Here is a 19838-nt window from a genome sequence, read left to right on the forward strand (position 1 = left end):
TGCTTCCTTTCTCAGTGCTGCTTATACATTATAAAATAACAAATACTGTGTCTATATGAGGTTTGCCATTTAATGATTCTACATAACATTATGGGGATTGAAGGATATACATACAGATATACATAAATGTTTCAGATGTACAAAAACTGCATGTAGACCAGGTTTAAGGGTAATTAAATTACAACACATGGTTTGTCTCTCATTCCAGATTATATCCAACCACTTCAAACAATGAGAATATAAAATAACCCCCTATAACTCTGTCCTTAACTTAAAATATACCATCCTATGTTTTTTCAATTAATGTTTCCAATTTGAAGGTTAATTTATTCTTTATGAATGATAAAAATTGGTATATTGTCATGGCAATTTAATGCAATCCAATCTAATCTAACCTAATTTGGCTGTAGAAGGCAGAAAAGAAGAAGCAATACTAAATTTGGTTCACAAAACTATACAAAACAGTACTGCTTTAGCCCTCTATATATCTCAGTCTAATAACAACAACAATAATAGCAACAGAAACAATACAGGTGCCAAGAGTCCCCCAGGCTGCTATAGACCTCTCCTCTTCCAACCAGAAAAGTGTAAAGGAACAGAGACTTTCTCTCTTTCCCCTCTACAACAGTCAATGGCTATACTGACTGTGTAGTATATCCTAAGGTCAATGTCTGCAGGTTATTATAAGAAGCTGTGCAGATTAGAGAGTGTGGATACCATGTGCTCCTGCTAACGTAGCTTAATAATCAGATGGCTGCATTATGTAGTAGTTTAAGTTTAGTTGCTAAATGATGAAAAGAAGAGCAGCAATCAATGGGGAAAATCCTTTTTAATGAAAATAAAAGCAAAATTGTTGTATAAAAGTATACCACATGAAAATTCATTAAATACTACAGAAGCAGTATATACAAATAACATATTTCCATATTTAGATTTTTGTATAAATTAAACATAAAACAATTTTATACTTTTAAAAAACTTACTCCCGTGGGCTAATTAATTTGTCTTCTTTTACTTGCAATCTGCTTGCTCATATGATCTCTGTTAACTGCAGAGGTTAGTGCTCCAGATTTCAGGATGAAAATCCAGCAGATGAAAATCTTGTTGCAAAGGATAGCTGTTTTCATCCAGCACAAAATGGCTTCTAATTTCCAACAAATAGGATGCTTTGGTGTCTGTTAGCAGTGAGTGGCATAGGTCTGCTACTATTATGGCATAGGTTGTGTCTGAAGAGGGCCCTGCAAAAGACAGAGAACCAACCAGTCATGCTTTGCTGTCATGCATCTAATAGTTAAGTCTCTCTTCCACCCCAAAAGAGCTGCCATTTTACAGTCCCATCTGTCTACTCTTGTCACTGAGGTACTCCAGGTTAAAACAGAAATGGAAAAAAGCACTGAATAAATAACAAAGTTAGGAAACTAGCTAGTAATTAAAAAACACATATATCCTTCTTTGGAAGAGTTTTGAACACACTCTGATTTGACAAGATCTTTATTTATGTGATGAGCTACAATTCCTTAGGTCCCTGAATTTACTCAGGGAACATATGTTAACTCCTCATGGGCGACATGCACCCCACAGGCAGCCAGTTGGACAGCCCTGCTGTAAACAAAACAAAAGCTCACGTTAAGGCCTTGTTGACACACCACTGGAACTTTTGCCAGCAAAAAATCACAACAGGATCACCCCCAGAGAGTATTCACGTCAGCATGGCTCCACAGCTTGCCAGCTGTGCTGGCAGGAGTGAAGTGAACTATGGGAAGGCACCAGGTGTTGAAATGACCACAGCAGTCAGAAGGTGCAAGCATATCTACACACATCTTTTACCAAGTAGTGGCTGTCTTCCAGTTGCAGACAGTGTTACTCTGCTGGCAGAAAGGCTAGGTTCTGCCACCTCAGGGGAGTTCTGAATGGAGAGGCACACCAATATTTTAAACAGACCCAAGTTTTAAATAACCGACTGATATTTAGCAATTTAACTTCAGAGTAATAATTTCTGAAGTTTGGCAATTAAGTATAAGCATCTCCCAAGTTCACTATGAAACAAATTATTTAAAAAAATAACAATATGTTATATAAAACATAAATACTGTACCGATCCCAATGGCCTGTCTCATCCAGCAGTCTGCTTGTTGTTTGTTTGTTTGTTACGGTTTTGGATTTTTTGTTCTGTACTTAATAGTTCTACTAACAAATAGCTTATGGAACAGTACCTATGAGTCTGTTCAGCCAGTCTGCAGGAATATTAAGGAAGATTTTTTCCATCAACTCTGACACCACATGAATACAAATGTCATATTCCCCATGTTCTATAGTCATCAGGGCAGGTCTAAAACAGAAAACAAGCATGCAGACTCTTACACAATGAATTTGAAATGGTGAATTTCTATAGTTGAAACAACTTCTGGTCAAGGTAATGAAATATTGTTTTCAAGCATGTAATATTATTGGTATGACAAATCTCTGCTGTGCTCTCAACTCTTACCACCTAGAGGAAAAGTTTGAGCTTGATGAATGCCAAACACAATGAATGATAGTGCCATTGAACTATAAATTAATACATATTTTTAGCAAATGGGGAAAGCTGTGCTTCTGCAGTTTTTTGCCAAGTTTCTTTTAAAGGACAATAAAAATTCTACCACTTGAGACCTTTCAGGTATTGACAAAAGCATGTTATGGTGTGATGCTGGTTTAGACCAGTTGGGCATCTGACACTTATTCTTCAAGCTCATAGTTGCAGTATTGACTTAGGACCTGAGGGAAGGATAATTTATGGTTAAGGACATGTCTGCAACATCTCTGGACCATATTATGGAGTACCACTGTGAAGCAAGGCACGCCTGCTCTGTGCACGCTAAATCCATCTGAGAGGTAATCTATGCACCTCAGAGCAGCCCTGGTCTCACACGAAAAAACTTCTGTGTTACGTAATTATTGCTACATGTCTAGCTCTATGCTAAGGCAGAGACATTACATCAATTAGGAGTTTATTGCAAGCAGAGGAGATGCACTCTACTTCATTGAGCCACCCCATAGTATGATCTGGAGGCAGTCTAGACATGCCCTAAAAACAAAGGACATTAAAATTGTATCATCAGTTCTGCCATGGATTTTCTGTGTGATCTTGGGCAAGCCACATAATTTCTTCGTGCCCATTTCCTCATTGCTAAAAGTGGTAATATTTATTCTTCCCTATCTTATAGATCTTGCAAGATTTTTTGTTTTCAAAACTAAAATAATGAAAAGCAAGGATAGGTCTATAACTAATAATGGGAAATAGCTATGGTTCAGGGAAAATGTGAGACAAGGATTTTTGTTACTGGATTAACTATACAGTTATAACCAAAAGCTTTTCTATGTCTCTATGACTTGTCTTAGGCCCCATCTGCATATTATACTTAAAGCATGACTAACCAGTTAATCATGTTTGAACTGATCAATCAGCCACATTAATGGCAAGACAAAAATGAGGAATAAGCTACAAAGTAATTCCACAAAATGTGTTTAATAACTTTGTAGCTGCTTCCTATTGTGCAATTAATTGAATGGGTGGCTGGGGGCCCTGTGGCTGGGAGTCCCATCTGCTGATTAGAGCTTCCAGCTGGGAAGGGCCCATGTACACCTCTAAGTCTAGGAGCTCCCAGACATGGGAGCACGTGCCCCTGTGGCTGAAAGCCCCATCAGCTGACAGGGCTCTCAGCTACAGGGGTGCTCCAGGCACCCCCATATTTAGGAGACCACAGTTGACACAGTGTCCCATCCACATGGGTGTGTGGATTGCATCAGCTGCTATTTTTCAGCTGCAGGGATGACTAGCATACCCTCATGTCTGGGAGCCCTGTCAGCTGAGGGGGCTGCCAATCATGTGAGCTTCTACTTGCTGGTGCAGAGGGAGCCTGGGATCATGATCCCGGGTTCCCATTGCACCAGAAATGAGGTTTGATAGGATCTAATTCATGATCCTAGTCATGCTTCCTGCCATGCATGTGTGGCATGGCAAGAAGCAGACGTGTGGATCATGCATCAGATCCTATTGTGATTTACCCGCATGTCTAGAGGGACCCTTAATCACTTAAAGAATGATCTAAGGCAGGGGTGGGCAAAATATGGCCCGTGGGCTGAATCTGGCCTGCCTGGCAATTTAATCTGGCCCGTGAGCAAGCGCCCACCAATTAATTGTACCCTGCCTGGCCCACAGCTGTCCTTGCTGCATTCGTACGAGGCCCACGGCCACCTGGGCAGCATGCTGTGCTCCCACACTCATGTGGGAGAGCACCCAGCTCCAGCCCCAGACAGCACACTGCTTCCAGGCAGGGCCATTGCTGCTGCTGCCAGAGAAATTGCTCGGCTCCCCCGGCTCCTCCTTATGTCCCTGTTCCTGCATTCCAAGAAGCACTGGGGGCCAGGGAGAAGCTACAACTGAGCGGGAGTGCAGAGCCCACAACCATCGAGGTGGCCCACACCCATCGAGGTGGCCAGAGCACAGGTTGGTCTGGTTCCATCACATGGGACTCTCTGTGGCTCAAGTGCAGTTCCCAAGATTCACATGCCACCAGAGGGAAGTCCTGCATGATCAAGTGGCATTTGCCACTTCTTGCTGCAATGTTCAGCTCCCGGGACTCCGCCTCTGCCAGAAGTGCAGCAGGGAGCCCTGCTTCCTATTTCCCAGCAATGTCCCGGGAGCTGCATGTGATGGCAGGGAGTGGAGCCAGGCTGCTGGCTCCATCACGTGGGGTTCCTTGCTTGTGGTGTACAGTTCTGGCCAGGTCCTGGGAGCTGCACTTGAGATGCGGGGAGCCCTGTGCAATGGACACAGGGTGGTCTGGCCCAGCTCCTTGCCAACACATGCAGCTCCCAGAAATGGTCAGAGCTGCGTGCTGCTGTGGGACTCTGCCTGCATGGGCCATGAGCTCTCCCTCACATCACCCCACACACCCACAAACACCCCCCATGCCCTGCACGCACACAGCCACACCTTCCACAACCCCACCCCCCCATAAACTCCACAGCTCATCAGAACTCATTAAGCAGCCCTCCAGCCGAAATAACTGCCCACTCCTGATCTAAGGCCTTTTTCAACTCTCTATTTTGAAGTTATTAACATGAGCTACTTGCTATGAGCCAAACCTGCCATATTTAGTGAAACACAACTGTTAAGTTAAAGAGAATTTACCTTAGCATGGATAATTTTGGTCTGATCTATACAAACAGGAAGTAAAGTACCATGACAAAAATACAGACTTATGAGACAAGTGTTCTTTTCTCATAAGTTTTTAAATTTAAAAAAAATTCTGTAAATTTAAGCCCTGGAATTTTTTTAAAAAAGGAACATGCAGGTATTTTTATTAGAGGGTTGAAACACTGCATTCTCTAAAGCTCAAAATAAGCAGAGCAAGCAAATATATAAGAGTATGTGTATGTATATACACAGGTGCGTCCCCCATGCCTGCCACATGATGTGGAATTAAATTATAGCAAAAACAAATATACTCAAGTAAGGCAATGGTATTTCAGGATTCAAGGACATTTCCTGCTTTCAACTCCAAATGCCTGACCAGTAGTGCAGCCTAATCTGCCTACTTTCTGTAGGCAAGCAGTTAAGACCAGAAGAATCTATTGGCAGCTAAGCAGTTGTTACATTCCCCTGGCAATACTTCTAATCAACTAAGAATCATTTGTAATATTAAAGAGGAAAAAATCGTGTTTCCTTTTCAGAAAGAAACAGAAGAAAAATCTTATTCTTTTTCTTCTTACTGATTTTCTAAAGGAGATAACAAGATGTCTGCATGGTAAACTTATCAGATCCAAAACAACAAAAAATGACTATGTATGCAGTCTGTTCCTCACAGAATCAAATGGCACTGAAAATCATATTGTAGGGTTGGAAGAGATATCAGGGATTACATCCACCAACCCCTTGCACAGATACTGAAAGTCCTATTTTTTCTGTATTTACCCAAATCCAAGACAACTTTAGATTTAAGATGACCCCTCAATAATTACATTCTGTGTGTGGAATATTTATAAATCTGTTATATGTTTCCATGTATATAATTTAATTATTGAGGGGTCAACTTGCATTCATTCCCCTAAAGCAGCAGTGGCGGGGCGGGGGAATATACCCGCAAACCTTGCCTCCCCCCACCACCCTTTGCCCCTAGTATCTGTCCCTGCCCTCTGCTGCCTGTCCCCCTGCCACATGCCCCTCCTAACCAGTGCCCCTGCTGCCAGCCAGCCCTCCCCCACCCCCTACTTTCCCCTCTTACTTACCTTCTGGGTGGCTCCAGGTCAACTGGCAACAGTGGCAGCCCCAGCCCTGGCCTGTTCCAGGAGAAGCCCAGAGGGGCTGGAGCCAGAACTAGAGCTGAAGGCAAGTAAGGAGAGTGGGGGGAAGGCCAAGGGGCCAATTGGGTTGGGGGGGAAGGGAGAACAACAAGCACGCTGCATGTTCTCCACCAACTCCTTACTGCAGGTCTCTGACATGTGCCCAGACCACTCCCTCTCCCCAGCCTGGGGCAGGCAGCGTCTCAGCTGTGGTTTTGTCCCTGAGCCCATGGCCAAAGCCAGTCCTGAGCTGTAACCAACCTCAAGCCAGTACTCAAATCTAAAATGAGCCTTTTCTTTCCCATGGTAACTGGGGGAAAAAACATCTTGTCTTGGATTCAAGTAATGCCTATCCAGCCTCTTCTTGACAGCCTCCAATTTAAAGAGACTCCACATTACTTTAAGGGAAAATTTGCAGCAGACAGAGTCTGAAGCGCTGAATAGAGGGTACCTGTAAAGGAGTAGGCACCAGGAAAGCCCTGTTACATGGGCAGAGGGCTGGCCATTAAGGAAAATGGCCGCCAGTCAAGGAAACACTGTACAGAGTAAGCTGGCTACAAGGAGGAAAGCAATTAGATGCCATAGGCTAGGAGTGCCAAGTGCAGGTGTGGCTCTGCTACAGTAACACCTGGGGTGGGCAAAATGAGTGATTCCATCTGGCCTGTGGTGGGTCCCTCGGCCCCATTCAGCCCAAGCACAGGGAGCAGCTCAGGTTGTGGTGCGTGCAGCTGGTTTTGCTGCCCCCGGGCATGGAGCTGCTGCCTTATGAAGCTGGCCCTAACCCCACATGTGGCTCAGGTACACTAGCAGCTGTAGTCTGTGGGGTTGAGTGGTTGTCAGGAAGGTCGGGACACAGCAGCTGGACTCTGCTTCCTGGCAGCCCCCACTACCACCTCCTGGGAGCAGGTGTGTCCCAATACTGCCAGACCCTAGCTGTGCTGCCCGGGCACCCTGGGCCCATCTGCCCTGCACCCACCACTGGGTGCACCAGACAGAGCAGGTGGGCAGGGTCTCCATGAAGACCAGTCCAGAATCCCCATGGGCAGGATGTGCTTGGCTGGGCAAATAGCACAGGGCGGCAAGCAGGTGGATGGGGAGCAGTGTCTGGGAGTGGGATTGGCTGGCAGGGCCAGGATCATGGGGCAGTGACAGCGCAGGGCTGGGGCCCAGGGCAGAGCCGTGATCTGCTCCCCACACATCCCTATCATTGGTGCTGGTTCTGTGGGCAGTGGCTGGCCTCTACCTGCGAACCAGCGCCTGTCACAGGAATGTGTGGGGAGTGGATCATGGGTCTGCCCCAGGCCTTCACTGTCACTGCCCTGCAATCCTGGCTCCATCTGCCCATCCCGTTCCTGGATGCTTCTCACCCATGGCTGTATCCCATCCATCTGGCCAAGTGCATCCTACCCATGGGGGTCCTGGACTTGTCCCCATGGAGACCCTGCCAACCTGCTTCATCTAGCTAGGATAAACTGGAATCTCCCCAGGCCATCCCCACTCCCCTGCACAGTGTAAACAGCTGTGATGCGGCTGAGGCTGGGTCACCACCCCATCCCCACCCTTTGAGAGCTCAGCAAAATTTTTTGAGTGACCTTCCAGCCCAAATAATTGCCCACCTCTGAGCAAGACAGTAGAGCAGACCCTAGCCAGGCAACAAGGAAGCAGCTACAGATGTAACTGGCAGCTCCTATGGCAAGTAGAGGGCAAGGTCCTGATGAAACAAGTAGGTGGTGAGGAGAGCCACATGACCTTTAGGGGAAGGGCTTAGAAGGCATAAAAGCCCAGGACTTGATAGAGGAGTTAGTCTGGCCCTGTGGGTGGCCAGGGAAGGAGCTCTTCCTTGAAAAGGACTCTGTCAGAGAGAATGGCTGGGAGCTGTTTGCTCTGAAGACAAGCCACCATGGAAGGAAACCTATACTCAAAAAACCAGAGCTGAGAGACCAGCTGAGAGCAATGAAGACTACAAATAAAGTTACAGGTTTACAGGGAAAGGTTAGCTACACAGCCAGGAGTAGGACTTACGTTACAGCCAGTGTGCTTATGTTGTTACTGGCAGTTTGGGATTGGGCCTGAAGGGAGGGCTGGAGGTCCTGGGGATGCCAAAGAGGCACACAACAGTTGTAGGGAGCCCTGCCAGGAGCTGGGTCCCAACACACATAGCAATCTTTCACTAGAGGATGAAGACTAGAGAAAGAAAGAGGGAGAAAGACTTGAGCACAGGGCATGAGAAGGGCAGAACTGGGGCCAGGGGTTCCATAGCCCAAGAGAGGTGAAGAACATAGCCTGAGAAGGGTGAAAACTAGAGAAGCATAGCCCAAGAGCGGCGAGAAACAGGGTCTGGGACCCATAGCCCAAATGTGGCGAGAATCAACAGATCCAGGGAGCCCATAGCCCAGGAGGGGCAGAGACCAATTAGGAACATAGGAATCTGAGTTCCAGAAGGGACAGAGATGGATATAGGCATATAGACCTGAGCCTCAAGGAGGGCCAGAGACAACTTAAAGGCAAAGAGGCCTGAACCCTGGGAGGGGAAAAGACTGATACAGGCAGGGAGGCCCAGACTGACTGAGTGGAAATTGAGCTCAGCACCCACTGATGAGCGACTGGCAACACATGAGAGGCATAGGTACGGCTGTAGGGGAGGTCGGAGGCCGTGATTAGCTCATAAGGCATCTGGTGCACTGGTGCAGGGGCTAGGCAGGCCCATGCAGTTTAAGGACCAGATAGAGTCCGTTCCTTACACAGATCCAAAAGGGACCCACAGGCAAGAGGACCAAATGAGGCTCACTCTACGTTCCCGTGGCAGCCTCCCTTCTAAACATTAAGAATATCAAGGCCTGGTAGGCAAGAGTGAAGGGAGATAGGTTAGAGGCAGAACAGGGCAGGAATCATTCAACCACCAGGGTGCATCACGGCTGCCTCTGGGACCTGGTTGCTGCTACAATCTCCTTTACTAAACTAGATGTACCTTGTCAGGACAGCTGGTGCTCAAACCTTGGTCTTTCAGGCTTGTGGGCAGAGGCCTAGGCTGTGGCACTACCAAGTAGCTGGCTGGGTGCTGGACCCAGCCTCCCCATAAGGTTTGCGGTGGGGGACCATGTGACCCAAGGGAACTAATGGGAGGAGGTCCTGATGGAAGGGCTATAACACTCTCCCACTTCCTGCAGGGCCTTGTTTCTACAACAACATTCCTGTATCTCTGCAGTGGATCTTTGTGCCTGACTCGGATACTCCTACTCCTTTCTCAGACCCTCTTGACTTGCCTGTGCCCTGCACCTGTCTTGCTTCTGCCTCATATGCTTCCTCCTCTGCGTCCAGCCTTGAATCCCCATACCTTGGCTCCTGCCTACTTAATCCTGCATGTTGCATTCCTTGGCTCCTAAACTCCGGCCTGGTCTTGACCATGGAATTACCCGATACCTTGGAATGAAGCACTGGACTCAGACTGACACCCAGTACTCTGAACCTTGGCCTAGCTTCTGGACATATAATATTGCAGACCTTCAGTTTCTAAGCCTGACCTCCCACACCTGTGTCATACCTGTGACATATCTAGGTTTATTAACCTTTCCTTCCATGGCTTGTATTCCTCATCCATGGACCCTATCCAGTTTCATTACAATGGAATGTCAAATTCTTCTGGCTCCATGAGACCAGTCTGCATGCCACAGGAGTTAGAGAATTGAGCTTGAGGTCATCTAGTCCAGTGGTGCTCAAACTTCTGGCCCTGTAGGCTGTATGAGTGGCTCCAGACTGGTCTATGAGCCACACAGGGCTAGTCCGGAGGCTGGATCCAACGTGGTGTTGGTGCATGGGGTCAGTCAATGGATATGATCTGGCACGCTAGCACAACCCTACATGCCAGATTCAGCTGTGGAGTGAACCTACCTGCAAGCATGATCTGGCAAATGAGACCACATCACCTAGTCAATAGGGTTTGTCATGGGTCCAGCAATTTGGGTGGGGACAAGGGTGAGTGGTGGCAGAAGTACTTGCTGCAGCTTGCCCCATTGCCAAATTTTAGACCTGTTGGAAGCCCCACAGGCCAGATAACACAGATTTGGCCACTGGGCCAGAGGTTGAGCAGGGTCCACCCCCCTGCTCAAGGCTGGATCATCCTCATCCAAACCATCCCATACAAATCCTTGTCTAACCTGTTCCTAAAATCAAACCCTGTTGTGCAAGGCATATTGCCCAAGTCCACCAAAAGCACCCTAATTTGCCACAGGTAAGGCAGGAGGATGAGGCTGTCAGCATCTCTCTCCTGCAAGGATTGTTAAAATGCACTTGGGAGATCCAAGGATGCTATGCACCCTGCTACAGAGGATGGCAAAAACCCTCAGTCAGTACCAACATGGTAAAATTCTTTCCAAATACCAAACACCCTCCATAACAAGACTCATAACAAGAACATCCAGTTTCAGTCATGAATGGGGGACTAATTAGCACATGGATCCCTTTTGGGGGGTGGGGTGGGGGCGTATCTGGAGTACACGCACATATTGAGCACTGCTGAGCAGGCCGGTCACCATGGCTTGAAATGCTGCTGACTTTGCTCAGGCTCAGGCCAATGAACTATATAAAACATCATGAACTTTTTGGCTTTGGACTAATATCATGTATCACATACTTACCTGGCAAGGGAGATATCATCTTCTCCGTCTTGAATGATTCAGTGTAGTTAGAGCATGAAAGCCTGTCTCTTGCATGGTGGGCAGGCTGACCCCTGTGAGAGTCTACAATACCTCCAAATGCAAGAATCTTGAGTACACACTTTATAGCCATGGGAAAGGGCTTTTGGACTTTCCCCCTAGCTTGCTCCTTTGGCCTTTTGGCTGAGGGGAAGCGACACTAGAAGGCATCAGAACTCCAAGACCTCTGGGTCTTATGGCTTGCATGTAAGATGCCTGCCATGAATTGGGAGTATCTGAAGCCCCAGATTATGAGTCTGGGAGGTAGGATACTTGCTGGTGGTAGCATCACACAGACTTGAACAATTGAGCTCTGCTCAGCTGAAATTTGGAACTTAATTCAGAACTGATTTTGCCCAGGAAACAAAATTTAAAAAAAAATTGCTTCTCAGCTTTTTGGACTAAGATCAAGTGTATCGTGGACATGACCATCCCCTTTGAGAACAAGTGCCAAGCCTTCACCGACGCCCAGGGTCACAAGTGGAAGTATGCCCCACTAGCCAACATCCTGAGAGGCCATGGTTATGACGTGCTCATTGTGGGAATGCTCGGAGCCTGGGACCCCAGCAACGAGAGCTTCCTGCATGCCTGCCGCGTCTCCCGCCACTACGCCAAGATGATGCGCTGCCTCATGGTGTCCGACACCATCTGCTGGTCCCGCGACATCTACGTGGAACACATCATGGGCCACTGCCAGTATTCTGACCCCACCGGACAGACTGCCGCCGGACCGGACCCAGAGGGGACCGCCTGAACCCCGCTCTGCACCAGATGGACTTCACTTCAAGAGGATTCTTCAGCAACAGACTACCCAGCTCTACCTGAAGAGGAGCCCTGTGATAAGACTCTATAAGGACTGAGACACTTTCTTCGACCCACTTCCTCCACCATTGCATACCATTGTATGGGTTTGTGTGTATCTAACTTCTTTCTATCTCAGCATCACGAACCCCCTCCTCCCTCCCCTTTCCCCACCCCTGGGCTTATTTGGCTAACATTGTATTTTCTGTAACCTAGTTGCATTCCCCTCCTCACCCCCATCCCTCTAATGTTAGTCCCTCGCTCAGATGACTTATATTTCCCTACCGGCTTTGTCATCTTTTTGGATTCACAATCCTAAACATCTACTAATAGAATTCAATATATAAGTAGGTAAAAAGTGCTGCTTAAAAGTGTGACACTGAGTATGAGGCCCTGAAGCTCCTGAAGAACCACCAGAAGGGATGCAAGAGCTACAGAGCCAAGAGGAGATCGGGCACGCTGGTGAGGTCTGCTGCCCCGGCCTATCGGACCCAGGCCGCGGTGCGAAGGCTCACCAGACTGGCCACCCTGCCAACAACCCCACTGGACCAGACCTCCGAGGACCCCCCGGTGGAGAGACCTGCCCCAGTGACGCCACCACACAGGTCTATGCCCAGGGATCCCCGACTGGACGCAACGCCCCAACCAGACAGCCCATGACCTGGACCCCTGGGGCCACCCGATGCCCCCAAACTGCCAAGGACCCCAGAGCCGCCTGGAGGAACTGAACTGCCAGGAGACTCCCATCCCCCGAGTGTGCCAGGGTCCCTGGGTGTGGAGCCCACCCCTTAGCAGAGGATGCCTAAGCATGGCAAACCCTCTGGCTGGAGCTCTCCTGGACTACCACCTTCGAGGTCTCAGTGGCCTGGCTCACAGAGGAGCTCTCGGCAGCCACCTGGTCAACCCCGGGGGGGCAACAACAATAGGCCAATTATGTGACGAGACCACAGACCGCAGCCACAGAAGCGACCCAGGTGCCAGAGCTATGACCAGGCGCAGCCTCCTGGATCCAGAAGCTGTACTGGGCCAACCATCCCAAGGCGGTGAGATTGTGGAGAGACCCTCGGCTTTACGCCAGGTCCCCTGGGAGACTGTTTAATTATTTCAACAGGGTCTTCAACCCCCCAGCAGAAGCCGCTGCCCCACACCCTGCAATCGTTGAAGCACTGACCCCCATCCCCACAGCGGAGGGGTTCGAGGATGCCTTCATGCTGCAGGAAGTGGAAGCCTGCCTCAAGAGGACCAGGGACACTGCCCCTGGCAGGGACAGTATCAGGTACAGTCTCCTCAAAAAATGTGACCTGGGCTGTCTTGTTTTTTCTGTTCTTTTCAACAGGCGCAGAGAGTTCCGGTGCACACCCACCATCTGGAAGAGGGCCATGACGGTCCTCATCCACAAGAAGGGAGACCCGACTGACCCAGGCAACTGGCGACCCATCGCTCTGTGCTCAACCGCTGCCAAGCTGTACGCCAGCTGCCTGGTGGCCCACATCACCGACTTTGCTGTGACCACTGGGGCCGTCAGTCGGAGCCAGAAGGGTTTCACGTCAACGGAGGGCTGCTACGATCACAACTTCACCCTCCAGATGGCCCTGGACAATGCCCGGAGGACAAGGAAGCAGTGCACGGTGGTGTGGCTGGACATTTCTAATGCCTTCAGCTTCGTGCCCAACCGTCACATCTTCGGCACCCTCCACGAGCCTGGCCTACCAGATGGCGTAATCGACTTGGTGCAAGAGCTCTATGACAGATGCATCATGACTGTCTGCGCCACCGACGGAGAGACCACAGAGATCCCCATCCGTTAGGGGTGAGACAGGGCTGCCCCCTCATCTTCAACCTAGCTATGGAACCGCTCCTTCGAGCCGTGGCAGGCAGCCCTGGCAGGCTCAACCTGTACGGCTGGAAGTTGAGCATTCTGGCCTACGCCGATGACCTTGTTCTCCTTGCCCCTGACGCCACCCAGCTGCAACAGATGCTGGACGTGAGATCCAAGGTGGCCAGGTGGATGGGCCTGTGCTTCAATGTCGCCAAGTGCACCTCCTTGCACATCAATGGCAGGCAGAAGAGCCGTGTCCGGGGCTCCACCCTCACAGTCCAGGGCCAGGCGATGAAGCACTTGCGCGATGGTGAGGCCTACTACCACCTGGGGACGCCCAACGGGCCAAGCAGACACCGGAAGAGACCATCAACGGGATCATGCAGGATGCCCACAAGTTGGACTCGTCCCTGCTGGCCCCCTGGCAGAAGACAGACGCGGTGAACACCTTCCTTAACCCCCGCGTTGTATTTGTCCTGAGAGGCTCCTCAAGAAGGCAGACGCCGAGATCCGGCAGCTGCTGAAGGAGTGGCTGGGCCCGCCCAGCAATGAGATCCTACACATCCCCTACTGGCAGGGAGGTGCCAATGTCCCCCGCGTGGCATACCTCTGCGATATCGCGGTGGACACCCACGTCTTCCACCTCCTGACCTGCCTGGACCCCACGGTAAGTATCATCGCCACCAGTGCCGAGGAGACCACGCACAAGAAGATCACAAGACAGCCAACCAAATGTGACTTTGCCACCTTCCTCAGCGGCTCGTTGGAGGGGGAGTTCGGCAGAAACGGCGGGGACTTTGCCTTGCTGTGAAGCTGAGCCCGCAACACTATGCGCCGCCTCGGGAAGCGCATTAGCTGCGCCTGGACCTGGACCGAAGAGCGCTGGGAGCTGCGAGTCTCCCTGCAACCAGCCCCGCATGCCAATTGCATCACCGTGATGCCCCACACAAGGATCTTCCTGGAGCGCTTCCTGAAGGACGCTGTCCGAAACAAGTATGCCAGTCACCTGAGGGCCAAACCCAACCAGGGCAAGGTCTTCGACGTCACCTCGAAGTGGGACTCCAGCAACCACTTCATGCCTAGCGAGAGTTTCACGTGCTTCGTGGACTGGTGCTTTCTCCACCACACCAGCCTCAACTGCCTGCCTCTGAATGGGGCCATCCGCTTCAGCTACAGGGACAAGAGGTGCCGATGGTAGAGACCCTCTCCCACGTGCTGTGCAGCTGCAGGCCGCATGCCAGAGCCTGGCAGCTCTGCCACAATGCTGTCCAGGACTGCCTGGTGAGGGCCATCCTGGCCATAGCGGGGGAGATCTCCGTGAACCACACTGTCCCAGGCTGTGAGAGCCAGATGCTACCTGACATCATGGTCAAAGAAGAGGCCAAGAAGGTTGTGATTATGGACGTGACTATCCCCTTCGAGAACCGGCACCAAGCCTTCACTGATGCCTGGGCTTGCAAGTGGGAGAAGTACGCCCCACTGGCCAACATCCTGAGGGGCCACGGTTATGACATGACAGTATGTGCTCATTGTGGGAACGCTCGGAGCCTGGGACCCCAGCAACGAGAGCATCCTGCATGCCTGCTGTGTCTCCCGCCGCTACGCCTAAATGATGCGCTGCTTCATGGTTTCCAACACCATCTGCTGGTCCCGCGACATCTACATGGAGCACATCAAGGGCTACAGCCAGTACTCTGCCCCACTGGACGGACCGCCACCAGACAGGACCCAGAGGGGACTGCCTGAACCCCCCTCTGCACCAGATGGACTTCACTTCGAGAGGATTCTTCAGCAATGGACCATCCCGCTCCACCTGAAGAGGACTCCTGCGATGAGACTCTATATGGACTGAGACACTTTCTTTGACCTACTTCCTCCACCACTGCGGACCACTGTACGGGTTTGTGTGTGTCTATCTTCTTTCTCTCTCAGCAGTGCGAACCCCCTCCCTCCCCTTCCATCACCCCCTCTCTGTAACCTAGTTATGTTCCCCTCCTCACCCCCATCCCTCTAATGTTAGTCCCTCGCTCAGGCAATTTGTATTTCCCTACTGGATTTTGTCATCTTTTTGGATTCACAATCCTAAACATCTACTAATAAAATTCAATATATATGTAGGTAAAAAGTGCTGCTTAAAAGTGTGCTTATAGCAGGGGTGGGCAAAATATGGCCTGTGGGCTGGATCTGGCCCACCAGGCCATTCTATCCGGCTCATGAAGCCCCTAAAAAATTTAGTAAATTAATATTTATCTGCCCCGCCTCCCTATCAAAGCTGACTGGAGCCAGGGGCAGTAGGACCCAGAGGGAGCCCATAGCAGGCTTGAGCAGCCCAGCCCCACCCACCCCCAGCCAGTTCTCTGCTTTCCTGCCCCTGCCCTGCTCCAGGAGGCTCCCAGCTGCATCCCCAGACCGCGGAGCATGGGACTGCGCTGGTAGCAGTGTGTACGTGTGTGTGTCGGCAGGCCCAGGGGCACAGTGTGTGTGTGTGTGTCTGCAGGCACAGGGGCAGAGTGCGTGTGTCTACAGGCATAGGGGCAGAATGTGTGTGTGTGTGTCTGCAGGCACGGGACAGGGGGTGTGTGTGTGTGTCTGCAGGCACAGGGGTAGGGTGTGTGTGTGTGTGTCTGCAGGCATGGGACAGGGTGCGTGTGTGTGTGTCTGCAGACACAGGGGCAGGGTGTGTGTGTGTGTGTGCGCGCGCGCGTGTCTGCAGATACAGGGGCAGAGTGTATGCGTTTGTGTGTGTCTTCAGGTACAGTGGCAGAGTGCATGTTTGTGTGTGTGTCTGCAGGCACAGGGCAGTGTGTGTGTGTGTGTGTCTGCAGGCACAGGACAGGGTGTGTGTGCGTGTGTCTGCAGGCACAGGGGCAGAGAGTGTTTGTGTGTGTCTGCAGGCACAGGGGCAGAGACTGTGTGTGTGTCTGCAGGCAGAGGGCAGAGTGCATGTGTGTCTGCAGGTAGAGGGGCAGAGTGCGTGTGTGTGCGTGTCTGTAGGCACAGGGGCAGAGTGCGTGTGTGTGCATGTGTCTGCAGGTACAGGGGCAGAGTGCGTGTGTGTGTGTGTATCTGCAGGACCAGGGGCAGAGTGTGCCTGTGTGTGTGTGTATGTGTCTGTAGGACCAGGGGCAGAGTGTATGTGTGTGTGTGTGTCTGCAGGCACAGGGGCAAGGTGTGTGTGTGTGTGTGTCTGCAGGCACAGGGGCACAGTGTGTGTGCACACCTGCAGACACAGAGGCAGGGTGTGTGTATGTTCATAGGGCGAGTCCCACATGCACACCCCACCATACACATGCACCCATGCCTCCCCTTGCACTGCCATACATAAACCCTAGCCACCTACACCCCACATACCCCCCACATATTACCCCACAAACCCCATAACCACCCACACTCCACATATCCACACACACACACCCCAACATGCTTCCTCACCCCACATACCCACAGCTCCCCACAAACCTATACCCACCCCCCACAATATACAAGAGTAAGACTTCACTTTAAGCTACTGTGCAGTCACCTCTGTGTATACTATACAAACACATGTAAATCAGGACAAAAATATTTTTTGAAATCAAATTAATGAATGTTGTAGATGATTGCATTTTAGAATATAATTTGGTATTTTTCTGGCTCCGAGATTACAATACCCCCGGCTAAAAGGTTGCCAAAACTCAGTAAGCAGCACTCTGTCCGAAATAATTGCTTGCCCCTAGTTTATAAAGTACCTGTGCTAAAACCTGCAGCAGTTTAAAAAAAGGTAAACTGTATCAATTCTGCCTAAACTAAGTCTATGGATACATGTAGTAATTTTCCTATATGCAAATTTTGCTCCCTACTTCCATAAGCTCAGAAGATCAGTCTGACAGATTCCAGGGTGGGAGGGATGTGGGGACTGGGTACAGGGGAAGGGGGAAAGCTGGTGGGGGGGCAGCAGAGAGCAGGGGCATTACCTGTCCCCGAAGATGTATTTTCCCTGCTCTAGCAGTGGGAAGGGGGCAAATTAAAGGCAAACGTCTAATCATTAGAATCTTAGCTAACAAAATGATATACCAACTTATAAATATAACTAATATAACTATAATATAACTAATTATAACAAAATTTTAAATTTACTATAGATAGAATCTAATTATTGGGGGTCATCTTATATTCAAATAAATGCAATACTAGCTTGAACTAACAGCTTATTTGAAACAACGAAATAGTTAATAATGATGCTAAATCAAATGCAGAATTGTAGCTTGCTTCATCTTTACATATAAAAATGTGTGCATATTCTGTCCTATGATGCCATCTGCTGTTTCTGCTGTGTCATCTTAGAATATTTGCTCTTTCCTAGTATGTTTATTGGAAAAGAGTAGGTTTTTTCCCAAATGTTTTTCCCTTAGTAAAAATCAGATGGATTATTTAATGTTAAGATGTTGTCACCTTTTCACCCATTTTAAAAGCTAGACTGAAGTGGTAAAATGGTTTCCTTTGGTCCTCACATGATACCTAAAATTAAAATCTTTCTTGACCTTAGCCCATTGCTGTAGTACCACTAAACTTTATTATTTCCTCTATTTAGTGGGACTAAATAAATAACAGGTTATTTAAATACAGAAAAAACCCAATAGTAATAATGATACATAATTAAGGATACTTAGGTTTCTGCAAAATTTTTCTTGCAATACTCTTTTCAAAACCAAGTTACTTGCATTTTCTCTAAGGCACAGAAGTATTTCCATCTCAGAGGAGAAAGCAGGGAAGGGACTCGGGCACAGAGAGCTGATGTGGATCAGCCAAAATCTCATGAAAAATTAGTGGCAGAGCTCAGCACAGAAATCCCACCTCTTTATGGCCAAAAATGTGCTCTGACCATCAGAAAATTCTATTTTTGAATAGCATATATACAGTAAAGACTAGAATGTATTCTCACCTGCAATGTGAATTTGTGTGTTACTGCATTTTTAGATTCATTATAGCTTTTCTATCTATTTTAATATGTCACTAAGACTATATACAGTTTTAGTTTTGTTTGTTTTACCTGTAGAACATTTTCACTTTGTTTAATGGTAAGCACTGCAAGCACTGCTTGTAGATCTTATTTTTATCGGTCTGTAGTTCCAACCCACATTTAGCACAACCTGAATACGTTATAAGAGGAAGGGAAGCCAAAATGCATTCCGGTGAAGTGTCAGAATCTAAGATGAGTTGCCTGAACTGGTCAGTAGCAATCACAAACTTCAGTTCTAAGATGTGGGCTTTCACTTGAATCAGTCCTGTAAAAACAAAGCTTTTGATCAGATCTTGTGTTGTTGGCACAAAAAACCCATACGTTTGCTAGAAGTGCAGTCACAGTGCACCTGGTCAGTTTCCACTGCCAAAACCTTGTCCAGACTATCAAGGATCCTTGCTGCCTGTGTGCCATGCAGCTCCCAATCCAGTAGTGTTGGCAGGTCTAGTATGTACCACACTCTTGCCAGCACTGAGTCAAGGCCTGTCACCACTTCCTCTGAGAGCTCATTCAACTCCTGTGTGAGTTGGTGCGCAGCAGCATGTATAGCCATGCAGACATGACCAAAGCCTTGGCCATGTGTTCCCTACTTCACTGACCAGTTCAGAGTAGGAAAGTGGGAGAGGCAGTGCCAGCACTGTAATTCACCTGCTTCATCGATCTGTGGAAGTTCAGCAGTGGGGAGAGGTCACAAATGCTGGCTCCACTTCAGAAGGGGGCTGTAGAGTTTCCCCTTTTCAGCCATTGAATTTCCAAATTACAACAGCCAGTCACTGGACTAAGTACACATGGACTTCCTGGCAGTGTCAACCACAGCACAGCTTTGCAGGATTAGCACTCCCACTGCGCCACAAGAAATGTTGAAGAGTCTCCCGTTCACTCCAGCCAGGGCATTTACAACTTGTAAAAGCCAAAACTAAACTTTTAAAATGCAGACACAAGCTCATCCAGAAGTTCCTGCTCTTTGCCCTTCCTTGGTTAGTAGATAACACCAGAGATAGTGCCATGACAGGAACACATATTTTTGGCACAGCAGGATGGTTTAGGACATATATTCCTAGAGTGTTTTTTGGGCAGGATTTTATCCTGCTCACAAAGAAAGGCAGGGCTGAGCAGCAAGTCTGCATGGCAACATGCGAGCCCAGCTTACATGGCATTGCAGACAGTACCCTGTAGCCATGGTGGCGGGGGGGGGGGGGGGGGG

At 49.1% G+C, this 19838-nt stretch overlaps 1 protein-coding gene across 1 annotated transcript in view; it reads right to left on the reverse strand.

Annotated features, from left to right (window-relative positions):
• Positions 1-56: 56 nt before the first annotated feature.
• Positions 57-19838, reverse strand: part of SHLD2 (shieldin complex subunit 2) — a 123937-nt gene continuing 104155 nt past the window's right edge. The window contains 3 exon segments of the mRNA XM_006029509.3: positions 57-1238; positions 2214-2329; positions 18665-18899. Coding sequence (XP_006029571.2) covers positions 1045-1238; positions 2214-2329; positions 18665-18899 — 545 coding nt within the window. The 3' untranslated portion in view covers positions 57-1044.

Source organism: Alligator sinensis, unplaced genomic scaffold, assembly GCF_000455745.1.
Source record: "Alligator sinensis unplaced genomic scaffold, ASM45574v1 scaffold374_1, whole genome shotgun sequence".
In the NCBI taxonomy this organism is placed as follows: domain Eukaryota; kingdom Metazoa; phylum Chordata; order Crocodylia; family Alligatoridae; genus Alligator; species Alligator sinensis.